Consider the following 16560-nt stretch of genomic DNA (forward strand, 5'->3'; position numbering starts at 1 on the left):
TCAACCCAGTCCAGATATCTATAGTATGTGTTAATTCAACCCAGTCCAGATATCTATAGTATGTGTTAATTCACCCCAGTCCAGATATCTATAGTATGTGTTAATTCAACCCAGTCCAGATATCTATAGTATGTGTTAATTCACCCAGTCCAGATATCTATAGTATGTGTTAATTCAACCCAGTCCAGATATCTATAATATGTGTTAATTCAACCCAGTCCAGATATCTATAGTATGTGTTAATTCAACCCAGTCCAGATATCTATAGTATGTGTTAATTCAACCCAGTCCAGATATCTATAGTATGTGTTAATTCACCCCAGTCCAGATATCTATAGTATGTGTTAATTCACCCAGTCCAGATATCTATAGTATGTGTTAATTCACCCAGTCCAGATATCTATAGTATGTGTTAATTCAACCCAGTCCAGATATCTATAATATGTGTTAATTCAACCCAGTCCAGATATCTATAGTATGTGTTAATTCAACCCAGTCCAGATATCTATAGTATGTGTTAATTCACCCCAGTCCAGATATCTATAATATGTGTTAATTCACCCCAGTCCAGATATCTATAATATGTGTTAATTCACCCCAGTCCAGATATCTATAGTATGTGTTAATTCAACCCAGTCCAGATATCTATAGTATGTGTTAATTCAACCCAGTCCAGATATCTATAGTATGTGTTAATTCAACCCAGTCCAGATATCTATAGTATGTGTTAATTCACCCCAGTCCAGATATCTATAGTATGTGTTAATTCAACCCAGTCCAGATATCTATAGTATGTGTTAATTCAACCCAGTCCAGATATCTATAGTATGTGTTAATTCACCCCAGTCCAGATATCTATAGTATGTGTTAATTCAACCCAGTCCAGATATCTATAGTATGTGTTAATTCACCCCAGTCCACATATCTATAGTATGTGTTAATTCACCCCAGTCCAGATATCTATAGTATGTGTTAATTCACCCCAGTCCAGATATCTATAGTATGTGTTAATTCACCCCAGTCCAGATATCTATAGTATGTGTTAATTCAACCCAGTCCAGATATCTATAGTATGTGTTAATTCACCCCAGTCCAGATATCTATAGTATGTGTTAATTCAACCCAGTCCAGATATCTATAGTATGTGTTAATTCAACCCAGTCCAGATATCTATAGTATGTGTTAATTCACCCAGTCCAGATATCTATAGTATGTGTTAATTCAACCCAGTCCAGCTATCTATAGTATGTGTTAATTCACCCCAGTCCAGATATCTATAGTATGTGTTAATTCACCCCAGTCCAGATATCTATAGTATGTGTTAATTCACCCCAGTCCAGATATCTATAGTATGTGTTAATTCACCCCAGTCCAGATATCTATAGTATGTGTTAATTCACCCCAGTCCAGCTATCTATAGTATGTGTTAATTCACCCCAGTCCAGATATCTATAGTATGTGTTAATTCAACCCAGTCCAGATATCTATAGTATGTGTTAATTCACCCCAGTCCAGATATCTATAGTATGTGTTAATTCAACCCAGTCCAGATATCTATAGTATGTGTTAATTCACCCCAGTCCAGATATCTATAATATGTACTTTATTTGTTCACCACTGCAGAACAAGGTCTGCTTGTCCTGCTTGCCAGATTAGTATTTTCTTTAGCCAGCTCTTGTTTTCTGCTTAGCCAACTCTTTCATAATTAACGAGATGTTAATGCCCGATGTTCTACCCGATGCAGAACAAGATCTGGCAACCCAAGGCTAGGATCTCAATCACATCTGCAATAATGAGCCAATGTTCACCACTGCAGAACCAGATCTGGCAACCCAAGGCTAGGATCTCAGTCACATCTGCAATAATGAGCCACTGTTCACCACTGCAGAACTACGCTAACCCAGATGTTTTGAGAGTCTGTGTGCTATTTTGATGTTGAGTTATATGCATTAAATGTGTTCCCTCCCTCCTCTCTCCCCTTCTCTCTCTCTCTATCTCACCTTCTCTCCCCTTCTCTTCCCCTCTCTCTCGCTCTCTCTCTCTCTCTCTCTCTCTCTCTCTCTCTCTCTCTCTCAATTCAATTTCAATTCAATTCAAGGGCTTTATTGACATGGGAAACATGTGTTAACATTGCCAAAGCAAGTGAGGTAGATAATATATAAAGTGAATATATAAAGTCCCCTTCTCTCCCTCTCCCTCTCTCTCTCCCGCTCCCCTTCTCTCTCTCTCCCCCTCTCTCCATCTCTCCCTCTCTCTTTCCCCTTCTCTCCCGCTCTCTCTCTCTCCCCTTCTCTCCCCCTCTCTCTCTCCCTCTCTCTCCCTCTCTCTCTCTCTCTCTCTCTCTCTCTCTCTCCCCTTCTCTCCCCTTCTCTCTCTCTCCCTCTCCCCTTCTCTCTCTCTCCCGCTCCCCTTCTCTCTCTCTCTCTCTCTCTCTCTCTCTCTCTCCCCTTCTCTCTCTCTCTTCTCTCTCCCTCCCCCCCCCTCTCTCCCTCTCTCAGCCAGGCCAGAAGAATCCAATGGCTCAGTTGTATTATAAGAAAGTGAGCTACTCTCCTTACCAAGACAGAATCCCACTTCAGATTGTACGGGCTGAGGTGGATCTCTCTGCTGGGGAGAGGGCCTACCTCACTGCCGTTGAGAAAGGTAATAAAACACATTCACATTGTTACCTCACAAAACATGGTATGCGAAAATATAGACCGTAAAACGTTAAATAAACGCAGCGTCTCCAATAGACGCCTTTCCTTTTTAATAACCTGGCAATGGCACACATTTCAGCAAACAAACACGGCAGGGCTAAATTAACTGTTTAAGAATTTACCATGAATTACCATAAATTGTTTACGAGTTATAATGTTTTATTTGTCACATGAAATAATTCAGTAATGACAACAACAACAAAAACCATGGTAATCATCCATTTTCATCGCAAGTAAGAAATGTCTGCTAGCCATTTGCTGCTAACAGCTGAGAACTGCTAGCCATTTGCTGCTAACAGCTGAGAACTGCTAGCCATTTGCTGCTAACAGCTGAGAACTGCTAGCCATTTGCTGCTAACAGCTGAGAACTGCTAGCCATTTGCTGCTAACAGCTGAGAACTGCTAGCCATTTGCTGCTAACAGCTGAGAACTGCTAGCCATTTGCTGCTAACAGCTGAGAACTGCTAGCCATTTGCTGCTAACAGCTGAGAACTGCTAGCCATTTGCTGCTAACAGCTGAGAACTGCTAGCCATTTGCTGCTAACAGCTGAGAACTGTTAGCCATTTGCTGCTAACAGCTGAGAACTGCTAGCAATTTGCTGCTAACAGCTGAGAACTGCTAGCCATATGCTGCTAACAGCTGAGAACTGCTAGCTTACTGGCAAACACAAAAACTAGAAGTGGAGGTGTACGACAGCATGAACCTTAGCCCTAAAAGTATGTGGACACCCCTTCAAATTAGTCGATTCGTCTGTTTCAGTCACACCCCTGTCTGACAAGAGTCTAAAATTGAGCCATGCAATCTCCATAGACAAACATTGACAGTAGAATGGCTTATACTGAAGAACTCAGTGACTTTCAACGTGGCACCGTCACATGATACCACCTTTCCAACAAGTGAGTTCGTCAAATTTCTGCCCTTCTAGAGCTGTTCCTGTCAACCATAAGCTCTGGTACTGTGAAGTGGAAATGTCCGTTGGACTGCCAGATTGCATTGGCACTATGCCCCAACTGTAAAGTTTGGTGGAGGAGGAATAATGGCCTGGGGCTGTTTTACATGGTTCGGGCCCCTTAGTTCCAGTGAAGGGAAATCTAAATGCTACAACATACAAAGACATTCTAGAAAAATTCTGTGCTTCCAACTTTGTGGCAACAATTTGGGGAAGGCCGTTTCCTGTTTCAGCATGACAATGCCCCCGTGCACAAAGCGAGGTCCATATAGAAATGGTTTGTCAAGATTGGTGTGGATGAACCTGACTGGCCTGCATAGAGCCCTGACCTCAACCCCATCGAACACCTTTTGGGATGAATTGGAACACAGACTGTGAGTCAGGCCTAATTGCCCAACATCAGCGCCTGACCTCACTAATGCTTTTGAGGCTGAATGGAACCAAGTTCTCCACAGCAATGTTCCTACGTCTAATGGAATGCCTTCCCAGAAGAGTGGAGACTGTTACAGCAGCAATGTTCCTACGTCTAATGGAAAGCCTTCCCAGAAGAGTGGAGGCTGTTATAGCAGCAATGTTCCAACATCTAGTGGAAAGCCTTCCCAGAAGAGTGGAGGCTGTTATAGCAGCAATGTTCCAACATCTAGTGGAAAGCCTTCCCAGAAGAGTGGAGGCTGTTATAGCAGCAATGTTCCAACATCTAATGGAAAGCCTTCCCAGAAGAGTGGAGGCTGTTATAGCAGCAATGTTCCAACATCTAGTGGAAAGCCTTCCCAGAAGAGTGGAGGCTGTTATAGCAGCAATGTTCCTACATCTAGTGGAAAGCCTTCCCAGAAGAGTGGAGGCTGTTATAGCAGCAATGTTCTAACATCTAGTGGAAAGCCTTCCCAGAAGAGTGGAGGCTGTTATAGCAGCAATGTTCCAACATCTAGTGGAAAGCCTTCCCAGAAGAGTGGAGGCTGTTATAGCAGCAATGTTCCAACATCTAGTGGAAAGCCTTCCCAGAAGAGTGGAGGCTGTTATAGCAGCAATGTTCCAACATCTAGTGGAAAGCCTTCCCAGAAGAGTGGAGGTTGTTATAGAAGCAATGTTCCAACATCTAGTGGAAAGCCTTCCCAGAAGAGTGGAGGTTGTTATAGAAGCAATGTTCCAACATCTAGTGGAAAGCCTTCCCAGAAGAGTGGAGGCTGTTATAGAAGCAAAGGGGGGACCAACCCCATATTAATGCAGATGATTTTGGAATGAGATGTTGGACGAGCAGGTGTCCACATACCTTTGGCCATGTAGTGTATCTCTCTCCTCCCTCTGTCCCCCTGTCCCCTAACCCTACCCTACTGTCCCCTAACCCTACCCTACTGTCCCCTAACCCTACCCTACTGTCCCCTAACCCTACCCTACTGTCCCCTAACCCTACCCCTCTGTCCCCTAACCCTACCCTACTGTCCCCTAACCCTACCCTACTGTCCCCTAACCCTACCCTACCGTCCCCTAACCCTACCCTACTGTCCCCTAACCCTACCCCTCTGTCCCCTAACCCTACCCTACTGTCCCCTAACCCTACCCTACTGTCCCCTAACCCTACCCTACTGTCCCCTAACCCTACCCTACTGTCCCCTAACCCTACCCTACTGTCCCCTAACCCTACCCTACCGTCCCCTAACCCTACCCTACTGTCCCCTAACCCTACCCCTCTGTCCCCTAACCCTACCCTACTGTCCCCTAACCCTACCCTACTGTCCCCTAACCCTACCCTACTGTCCCCTAACCCTACCCTACTGTCCCCTAACCCTACCCTACTGTCCCCTAACCCTACCCCTCTGTCCCCTAACCCTACCCCTCTGTCCCCTAACCCTACCCTACTGTCCGATAACCCTACCCTAGTGTCCCCTAACCCTACCCTACTGTCCCCTCTGTCCCCTAACCCTACCCTACTGTCCCCTAACCCTCCCCTAATGTCCCCTAACCCTACACCTCTGTCCCCTAACCCTACCCTACTGTCCCCTAACCCTACCCTACTGTCCCCTCTGTCCCCTAACCCTACCCTACTGTCCCCTAACCCTACCCTACTGTCCCCTAACCCTACACCTCTATCCCCTAACCCTACCCTCTGTCTCCTAACCCTACCCTACTGTCCCCTAACCCTACCCTACTGTCCCCTAACCCTACCTCTCTGTCCCCTAACTCTACCCTACTGTCCCCTAACCCTACCCTACTGTCCCCTAACCCTACACTATTGTCCCCTAACCCTACCCTCTGTCCCCTAACCCCACCCTATTGTCCCCTAACCCTACCCTCTGTCCCCTAACCCTACCCTACTGTCCCCTAACCCTACCCTACTGTCCCCTAACCCTACCCCTCTGTCCCCTAACCCTACCCTACTGTCCCCTAACCCTACCCTACTGTCCCCTAACCCTACCCCTCTGTCCCCTAACCCTACCCCTACTGTCCCCTAACCCTACCCTACTGTCCCCTAACCCTACCCTACTGTCCCCTCTGTCCCCTAACCCTACCCCTCTGTCCCCTAACCCTACCCTACTGTCCCCTAACCCTAACCCTACTGTCCCCTCTGTCCCCTAACCCTACTGTCCCCTCTGTTCCCTAACCCTACCCCTCTGTCCCCTAACCCTACCCTACTGTCCCCTAACCCTACCCTACTGTCCCCTAACCCTACCCTACTGTCCCCTAACCCTACCCTACTGTCCCCTAACCCTACCCTACTGTCCCCTAACCCTACCCCTCTGTCCCCTAACCCTACCCTACTGTCCCCTAACCCTACCCTACTGTCTCCTAACCCTACCCTACTGTCCCCTAACCCTACCCTACTGTCCCCTAACCCTACCCTACCGTCCCCTAACCCTACCCTACTGTCCCCTAACCCTACCCTACTGTCCCCTAACCCTACCCTACTGTCCCCTAACACTACCCTACTGTCCCCTAACCCTACCCTACTGTCCCCTAACCCTAACCTACTGTCCCCTAACCCTACCCTACTGTCCCCTAACCCTACCCCTCTGTCCCCTAACCCTACCCCTCTGTCCCCTAACCCTACCCTACTGTCCGATAACCCTACCCTAGTGTCCCCTAATCCTACCCTACTGTCCCCTCTGTCCCCTAACTCTACCCTACTGTCCCCTAACCCTCCCCTAATGTCCCCTAACCCTACACCTCTGTCCCCTAACCCTACCCTCTGTCTCCTAACCCTACCCTACTGTCCCCTAACCCTACCCTACTGTTCCCTAACCCTACCCCTCTGTCCCCTAACCCTACCCTACTGTCCCCTAACCCTACCCTACTGTCCCCTCTGTCCCCTAACCCTACCCTACTGTCCCCTAACCCTACACCTCTATCCCCTAACCCTACCCTCTGTCTCCTAACCCTACCCTACTGTCCCCTTACCCTACCCTACTGTCCCCTAACCCTACCTCTCTGTCCCCTAACTCTACCCTACTGTCCCCTAACCCTACCCTACTGTCCCCTAACCCTACCCTATTGTCCCCTAACCCTACCCTCTGTCCCCTAACCCCACCCTATTGTCCCCTAACCCTACCCTCTGTCCCCTAACCCTACCCTACTGTCCCCTAACCCTACCCTACTGTCCCCTAACCCTACCCCTCTGTCCCCTAACCCTACCCTACTGTCCCCTAACCCTACCCTACTGTCCCCTAACCCTACCCCTCTGTCCCCTAACCCTACCCCTACTGTCCCCTAACCCTACCCTACTGTCCCCTAACCCTACCCTACTGTCCCCTCTGTCCCCTAACCCTACCCCTCTGTCCCCTAACCCTACCCCTCTGTCCCCTAACCCTAACCCTACTGTCCCCTCTGTCCCCTAACCCTACTGTCCCCTCTGTTCCCTAACCCTACCCCTCTGTCCCCTAACCCTACCCTACTGTCCCCTAACCCTACCCCTCTGTCCCCTAACCCTACCCCTACTGTCCCCTAACCCTACCCTACTGTCCCCTAACCCTACCCTACTGTCCCCTCTGTCCCCTAACCCTACCCCTCTGTCTCCTAACCCTACTGTCCCCTCTGTCTCCTAACCCTACCCTACTGTCTCCAGGGGACTATGTTGGCGTGAAGCATGCGCTGCGTGAGGCGGAGGTATACTACAACATGGATGTGAACTGTCTGGACCCTCTGGGACGGAGCGCGCTGCTCATCGCTATCGAGAACGAGAACCTGGAGGTGATGGAACTACTTCTGGACCACGGGGTTGCCACGGGAGACGCCCTGCTCTACGCCATACGGAAAGAGGTGGTGGGGGCCGTGGAGTTGCTGCTGTCCCATAGGAGACCTGGTGGAGAGAAACAGGTAGGGACTGTGGAGGTGCTGCTGTCTCATAGGAGACCTGGTGGAGAGAAACAGGTAGGGACTGTGGAGGTGCTGCTGTGTCATAGGAGACCTGGTGGAGAGAAACAGGTAGGGACTGTGGAGGTGCTGCTGTCTCATAGGAGACCTGGTGGAGAGAAACAGGTAGGGACTGTGGAGGTGCTGCTGTCTCATAGGAGACCTGGTGGAGAGAAACAGGTAGGGGCTGTGGAGGTGCTGCTGTCTCATAGGATACCTGGTGTGTGTGTGTGTGTGTGTGTGTGTGTGTGTGTGTGTGTGTGTGTGTGTGTGTGTGTGTGTGTGTGTGTGTGTGTGTGTGTGTGTGTGTGTGTGTGTGTGTGTGTGTGTGTGTGTGTGTGTGTGTGTGTGTGAGAGAGAGAATCGCAGTGTAAGTGAATGTAATTGAATGTTTAAGGGATTATACATTCACTATATAGTGATACCAATAACCCACTATACCAATAACCCACTCTCTGTCACTCTCTACTGTCTTTCATTTTCAACCCCACTCTCTCCTCTGCAAGGTCCTTTCTCAGGTCTTTCATACTTACCTTTTGTTTGGTCTTTTCCTCCTCTCTTCCTCTCTCCTCTCCCTCCTCTCTTCCTCTCTCCTCTCCCTCCTCTCTTCCTCTCTCCTCTCCCTCCTCTCTTCCACTCTCCTCTCCCTCCTCTCTTCCTCTCTCCTCTCCCTCCTCTCTTCCTCTCTCCTCTCCCTCCTCTCTTCCTCTCTCCTCTCTCCTCTCTTCCTCTCTCCTCTCCCTCCTCTCTTCCACTCTCCTCTCCCTCCTCTCTTCCTCTCTCCTCTCCCTCCTCTCTTCCTCTCTCCTCTCTCCTCTCTTCCTCTCTCCTCTCCCTCCTCTCTTCCTCTCTCCTCTCCCTCCTCTCTTCCTCTCTCCTCTCTCCTCTCTTCCTCTCTCCTCTCCCTCCTCTCTTCCTCTCTCCTCTCTCCTCTCTTCCTCTCTCCGCTCCCTCCTCTCTTCCACTCTCCTCTCCCTCCTCTCTTCCTCTCTCCTCTCCCTCCTCTCTTCCTCTCTCCTCTCCCTCCTCTCTTCCTCTCTCCTCTCCCTCCTCTCTTCCTCCCAGGTCCCATCCCTGATGATGGACAGTCAGTTCTCAGAGTTTACTCCAGACATAACTCCAGTCATCCTGGCAGCTCACACCAACAACTATGAGATCATTAAACTACTGGTCCAGAGAAAAGTTACAATTCCCAGACCCCACCAGATACGATGTGACTGTGTCGAGTGTGCCTCCAGCTCAGAGGTGTGATGGGAATTATTGTAAAATATAAGTGTTTTTTACATACCTTTTTTTAATGATAATGTTTATTGTTTCCTTTCACGATTTAACAACAATACAATTAAATTACATTTGGCAACACACACACACACACACACACACACACACACACACACACACACACACACACACACACACACACACACACACACACACACACACACACACACACACACACACACACTCTGCCATGCCACAACCCCACTCCAAAACTGACCAAATAAAAAACATTATTCATTAACTCACACACAACACCCCACAATGACAATGCGAAAACAACTCTTTGTTTCTTGGGACCCATGTAATGCTTTGTAGGTTAGCGGAAAAACTTGAAATCAGCCCTTGTCTTAACAGGAAGCCAGTGTAAGGAGGCTAGCACTGGGGTAATATGATCAAATGTTTTGGTTCTAGTCAAGATTCTAGCAGTCGTGTTTAGCACTAACTGAAGTTTATTTAGTGCTTTATCCGGGTAGCCGGAAAGTAGAGCATTGCAGTAGTCTAATCTAGAAGAGACAAAAGCATGGATACATTTTTCTGCATCATTTTTGGACAGAAAGTTTCAGATTTTTGCAATGTTACGTAGATGGAAAAAAGCTGTCCTTGTGGTCCTTCACAGTTTTATTTGAGACGACTGTACTACTATCAAGATTAATTGTCAGATTCAACAGAAGATCTCTTTGTTTCTTGGGACCTAGAACTAGTATCTCTGTTTTGTCCGAGTTTAAAAGTAGAAAGTTTGCAGCCATCCACTTCCTTATGTCTGAAACACATGCTTCTAGCGAGGGCAGTTTTGGGGCTTCACCGTGTTTCATCAAAATGTACAGCTGTGTGTCGTCCGCATAGCAGTGAAAGTTAACATTATGTTTTCGGATGACATCACCAAGAGGTAAAATATGCAATGAAAACAACAGTGGTCCTAAAATGGAGCCTTGAGGAACACCGAAATGTACAGTTGATTTGTCAGAGGACAAACAATTCTCAGAGACAAACTGATATTTTCTGGGTCAAGATTTGTTTTTTTCAAAAGAAACTTTATTGGTGGAAAGGGAGCCATTATTTATGTTCAACATAGGAGGGCCAAGCACAGGAAGCAGCTCTTTCAGTAGTTTAGTTGGAATAGGGTCCAGTATGCAGCTTGACGGTTTAGAGGCCATGACTACTTTCATCAATGTGTCAAGAGATATAGTACTAAAACACTTGAGCGTCTCTCTTGATCCTTCGTCCTGGCAGTGTTGTGCAGACTCGGGACAACTGAGCTTTGGAGAAATACGCTGTAACGCCCTGACCTTAGAGAGCCTTTTTATTTCTCTATTTGGTTAGGTCAGGTTGTGATTTGGGTGGGCGTTCTATGTTTTCTATTTCTTTGTTCCCAATCAGAGGCAGCTGTCTATGGTTGTCTCTGATTGGGAATCATACTTAGGTAGCCTTTTTCCCACCTAATGTTGTGGGTCATAATTTATTTTCTGTGTGCGCCACGGTCGCGTCACGTTCGCTTTCTGTTTACCAGTTTTTTTTGTGAAGGTTTAACTTTATTAAAGATGTGGAACTACATATACTCCTTGGCTCATCAATGACAGAGAGTTTGAAGACAGTGAACGTGACATACGCAGATTTAAAGAGGAGTCCGTCATTTGCTTTCTAATGATCATGATCTTTTCCTCAAAGAAGTTCATGAATTTATCACTGCTGAAGTGAAAGCCATCCTCTCTTGGGGAATGCTGCTTTTTAGTTAGCTTTGCGACAGTATCAAAAAGGAATTTCGGATTGTTCTTATTTTCCTCAATTAAGTTGGAAAAATAGGATGATCGAGCAGCAGCAAGGGCTCTTTGATACTGCACGGTACTGTCTTTCCAAGCTAGTCGGAACACTTCCAGTTTGGTGTGGCGCCATTTCCGTTCCAATTTTCTGGAAGCTTGCTTCAGAGCTCGGGTATTTTCTGTGTACCAGGGAGCTAGTTTCTTATGAGAAATGTTTTTAGTTTTTAGGGGTTAAATTGAGTTCCTCAGTTAGGTTGTTTACTGATTTTTGTCCTCTGACGTTTTTGGGTAGGTGGAGGGATCTCTTTCAATAATGACAGGAATGGAGGTGGTCTTTATCCTAGTGACATTGCTAAGGCGAACACCGCCATGTTTAGTTTTGCCCAACCTAGGTCGAGGCACAGACACAGTCTCAATGGTGATAGCTGAGCTGACTACACTGACTGTGCTAGTGGCAGACTCCACTATGCTGGCAGGCTGGCTAACGGCCTGCTGCCTGGCCTGCACCCTATTTCATTGTGGAGGTAAGGGAGATAAGAGCCCTGATATCCTCTCTTCTTGGTTGTTGAGAGTGTACACTTTTTTCAGTGTGTTTTATTTTCAGCCACATATCCCCCCACGGTGCGTTTCATTTCAGCCACATCTTCCCCCACGGTGCGTTTAATTTCAGCCACATATCCCCCCACGGTGCGTTTAATTTCAGCCACATATCCCCCCACGGTGCGTTTCATTTCAGCCACATCTTCCCCCACGGTGCGTTTAATTTCAGCCACATTTCCCCCCACGGTGCGTTTAATTTCAGCCACATATCCCCCCACGGTGCGTTTCATTTCAGCCACATCTTCCCCCACGGTGCGTTTCATTTCAGCCACATCTTCCCCCACGGTGCGTTTCATTTCAGCCACATCTTCCCCCACGGTGCGTTTCATTTCAGCCACATCTTCCCCCACGGTGCGTTTTATTTCAGCCACATCTTCCCCCACGGTGCGTTTTATTTCAGCCACATATCCCCCCACGGTGCGTTTTATTTCAGCCACATCTTCCCCCACGGTGTGTTTTATTTCCTTTATCTCGTGTTTTACGTATCTTGTCTTATTCTCAAATTCATCCAGATTGACTTTTGGGAACATGCAAACACTGGAGGGGCAGACGACCCTGGTACTGCAGGGGCAGACGACCCTGGTACTGGAGGGGCAGACGACCCTGGTACTGGAGGGGCAGACAACCCTGGTTCTGGAGGGGCACAGGCTTTTCCTGTTTATGATTTAACAAACCTGGAAGACCAGGCACCCCATGAACAGGGTTGCCTATTCCTGTAGGTGGACAGCCTTCGTCACACCAGGTCTCGCTCATCCTCTCCTCTCCTCTCTGTCCTCCCTGTAGGTGGACAGCCTTCGTCACTCCAGGTCTCGTCTGAACATCTATAAGGCGCTGGCCTCTCCCTCGCTCATCTCTCTCTCCAGTGAAGACCCCATCCTCACGGCTTTCAGACTGGGCTGGGAACTCAAAGAACTTAGCAAGGTCTGTAACAACGTTTCCCCAGCAGTTTAAATCACACACGAAGGGTTATATGGCCTTTATAAGTGGTTACAACCAGTGTATTACTGTTTATTCCTCTTCTTAGGTGGAGAATGAGTTCCATCAGGAGTTTGAGGAGCTGTCTCAGCAGTGTGGTGTTTATAACATGTTTATAAAGGGTTATAAAGGCTTTATAACAGTTAATAACCTGTTAATTCCTCTTCCTAGGTGGAGAATGAGTTTCGTCAGGAATATGAGGAGCTGTCTCAGCAGTGTAAGCTGTTTGCTAAAGACCTGTTGGACCAGGCTAGGAGCAGCAGAGAGCTGGAGACTATACTGAACCACAGAGATGACAGTGAAGAACTGGACCCTAGAGAGACAAGCCACGACCTGGCCAAACTCAAACTGGCCATCAAATACCAACACAAAGAGGTAGGACATATTATCTTCTTGTGGCTGCAGGGGCAGTATTGAGTAGCTTGGATGAAAGGTGCCCAGAGCCCAGTTGCTAATATATGCATATTATTAGTAGATTTTGATAGAAAACACTCTGAAGTTTCTAAAACTGTTTGAATGATGTCTGTGAGTATAACAGATTCGAACTTGCAACCTTTGGCTATTAGTCCAACACTCTAACCACTAGGCTACACTGCCGCAGGTAGGTGCAAGGAAGGTAGGTGTAAGGCAGATGTCTTTTGATGCTTGAGAATGTGTTGTTGCTTCTCAGAAAAGGGATTTGTTAGAAGTTGAGGAATATTAGATGGAGGGAAGATGAAAGGAGGAAAGGAGAAGGATGGAGAGGGGCCCCTCGCTAGCTCTCCTCACCTCTCCCAAGCTCTCCTCTGTCCCTCTGTCTGTCTGTCTGTCTGCCTGCCTGCCTGCCTGCCTGCCTGCCTGTCTGTCTGTCTGTCTCTTTTTTTACCCCCCTCTCTTTAGGAAACTGTTTGTATGTAATAAAAGACACTGCCTCCCTGCCTCCATTCTCTTCTTTCTGTCTCCTCTGTCTCTTCCATCTCACTTTAGAGTCCCCGTGCCACTGTACGGTCTGACAGAAAGCAGAGGGAGTCCACAGAGTGTAGTATAGTACAGGAGAGGACTTACTAGTCTGTCATTCTGTCATAACACACAGAGAGAAGGTAGAATAGGGATTTAGAAGAAGTACAAAGCTGTCTAGAAAGGGAAGGAGAGATGGGGGTAGAGAGGGGGAGAGAGGGACGCTAGACTGTCACTACTCAGAAGCAGATTGGCTAGATTGGCTAGATCTCTAGCCAGATTGACTAGAGAGAGGGGGTGGAGGGATGGAGGGTGAGATAAAGCAGGTAAGGTAGACTGTCACTACTCAGAAAGATGGTAGAGGCAACCTGTTGTCTGTCTAGTGTCTGTCATATGACCAGTCAATTGTTGGCTAGGGAGCAGGAGAAGGAGACCAAGAGAGAGGGGGAGAGGAAAAGAGATGGAAGGGGAGAGAGAGATGGAGAAAGAGGGATAGGGAGAGGAAAAGAGATGGAAGGGGAGAGAGAGAGATGGAGAAAGAGGGAGCGAGAGAGAGAGAGAGAGAGAGAGGGAGAGAGGGGGAGAGGGAGAGAAAAAGAGATGGAAGGGGAGAGAGAGATGGAAAAAGAGAGAGAGATGGAGTTATAGAGGGACTCTGGTCTGTTATGATTAGCTACCTACTAACATCTGGTTGGAAGAGAGACAGGAAGGAACACAGGCCCTCAGCGCCATGGCGACACAGTTTTAAAAACACACATATGCTGCGTTACCATCCCAACCAGACACTGGGTGTTTCTCAATATGCATACTACCCAGTGGTGTAAAGTACTTCAGTAAAAATACTTCAAAGTATTCCTTAAGTAGTTTTTCTGGGGTATCTGAACTTTACCTCACTATTTATATTTCTGACAACTTTTACTTTTACTCCACTACATTCCTAATGAAAATAATGTACTTTTACAAATTTTACAAATGCTTTGTTTGTAAATTACTCCTACTACCTCTCTCCCGTTCCGGCGCTCCACGTCGTCGATCTACAAACCACCGGTCCTGGAACCATCATTACGCACACCTGGTTTCCATCATTACACACACCGGCTCCCCATCGTTAAGCACAAATGACAACCATCATTACGCACACCTGGTGGTTACCTGCTCCCTGACTCCCTGCGTTACAGAATACTGCCTCCAAAGATATGGAAGCAGCAGAAGTTAAGGACAGATGGTCGACGAACAGGAACACCTACTCCGTCAACACCCAGACCGGCTGGCTCAACTGGGTAGGGTAATGGATAAGGTACACAACAACAACAACTAAAGAGGATTCATCTCTAACTAGCGGAAAATACTCTATCATGAGTTGTCTCAACGAGCCAGTCCCCCAGCCCATCCAGCGGTCCGCCCAGGTCATCGTCCCTCCTGGAAAAATATGATGGGACTCCATCGAAATGCCGTGGCTTCCTACTCTGGTGTTCTCTCTATTTCGTCCATTCAGACATGAGCCTCCACCACCGAGAGGTCCAAGGTTGCCATGTTTATTTCTCTGCTGACCGGACAGGCTTTGGAGTCGCCTACAGCCATCTGGGAGAGAGGAGAGGAGGAGCTGGGTTTCAATGAGAGGTTCATGGCTCAGGATTCCGGCAGGGTGCCCAGACTGCAGCGGAGTACGCCCTCACCTTCCAGACGGTGACAGATGGAATATGCTGGTGGTCTGCACCTTTTTCCGAAACGGACTGCGCAAAGAGGTCCAGACGAAGTTGGACGACAACCTTTCCTTGGAAGAAGGTTATCCGCCTGGATAAACTTCTTCGAGAGCACCGTCACCCCTCCTCGTCTCTCGCTTCCTCCTTTTGGCTGTCCTGAACCCCCCTTGAGGCAGATTGGCATCTGTTCAGCGGGGTACGTTCCAACCCGAGTCCACGAGGTGATCATCCGGTCTCCCGGATGAGTGTTCAATCATCATCACTTTCCGCCAAACTCTTTCTGGTTTCCATTTCACTGGCTGGCTGTCCCTCATGTGTTGTCTCTACAGCTCTAGTGGACTTCGGTACCACGGTAAACTTCATGGACCAGGTCCTCGCCTCCTCCCTGAACATCAAATCATACCCGCTCTCCTTTCACGGTCCAAGCACTGTATAGTTGACCATTATGAAACCGGCACAATAACGTACATCACAACACCACTCACCCTCACAGTGGAACCAATGCATCAAGAAAGCATCCCTTCCTCATCATCAATTAAACCGTACACGTAGTCAACCCCTGCCTCTGGTGGCTCCAACGTCGTGACCCCACCATCTCGAGGATGAAAAATCACTGACTGGGCACCGGAATGCCGGAGGACCTGCTTTTCCTTCCCATGTCGTTCCACGTAGGTTGAGAGTTCATTTTTTCATAATCTCCATCGTCTCTGCTCTCACTTCTCTCCTCAAGGGTGGTCCTCGTAAGTCCTGCATGATGAGGCCTCGATGAGGCCTTCCGTATACTGAAGGGGCGTTTCACCTCCGCCCCGTTGCTGATACACCCAGATCATACGCTTCAGAAGTGGCCGTGGGGGCCATCCAGTGAAGACACTGGCTGGAGGGTGCCAAGGACCCATTTCTCATCTTCACCGACCATCAGAACCTGGAGTACATATGGACAGCAAGGCGGTTGAACTCACAACAAGCAAGGTGGGCCCTTTTCTTCATTAGATTTCTGCTTCAGCTTGTCATATCGCCCAGGTTCAAAGAACATCAAAGACGATGCCCTGTCCCGTGTCTACGAATTCGGGAGAGGTTCCTGTCCTGAGTGCACCCAATATTCCGCCCTTCCGAGTCGTTGCCCCTATGCTTTGGGACGTAGAAGGCTTGGGAGAGGGAGCCCGCGCCTGCTACCTGTCCTCCAGAGCGCCCCTACGTTCCCACGGGGAATTAGGGGGAATTAGGGATTGGCTGTTGACCTGGGCACACACATCTCTCCTCACTGGACACTCAGATATCACCCTCACTATTCAATCTATCTCCGGAAGTACTGGTG

The 16560-nt window shown here is 48.1% G+C and overlaps 1 protein-coding gene across 1 annotated transcript in view; it reads left to right on the forward strand.

Moving 5' to 3' along the window:
• The first annotated feature begins 2502 nt into the window (after positions 1 to 2502).
• The window catches only part of LOC110531293 (short transient receptor potential channel 5), a 51188-nt gene continuing 37130 nt past the window's right edge, over positions 2503 to 16560 (forward strand). The window contains exons 1-5 of the mRNA XM_090214937.1: positions 2503 to 2643; positions 7707 to 7957; positions 9059 to 9238; positions 12415 to 12552; positions 12778 to 12981. Coding sequence (XP_090071063.1) covers positions 2517 to 2643; positions 7707 to 7957; positions 9059 to 9238; positions 12415 to 12552; positions 12778 to 12981 — 900 coding nt within the window. The 5' untranslated portion in view covers positions 2503 to 2516. The remainder of the gene's footprint in view (positions 2644 to 7706; positions 7958 to 9058; positions 9239 to 12414; positions 12553 to 12777; positions 12982 to 16560) is intronic.

This window comes from Oncorhynchus mykiss, chromosome 21 (genome assembly GCF_057628025.1).
Source record: "Oncorhynchus mykiss isolate SJ-2025 chromosome 21, ASM5762802v1, whole genome shotgun sequence".
NCBI classification, from domain to species: domain Eukaryota; kingdom Metazoa; phylum Chordata; class Actinopteri; order Salmoniformes; family Salmonidae; genus Oncorhynchus; species Oncorhynchus mykiss.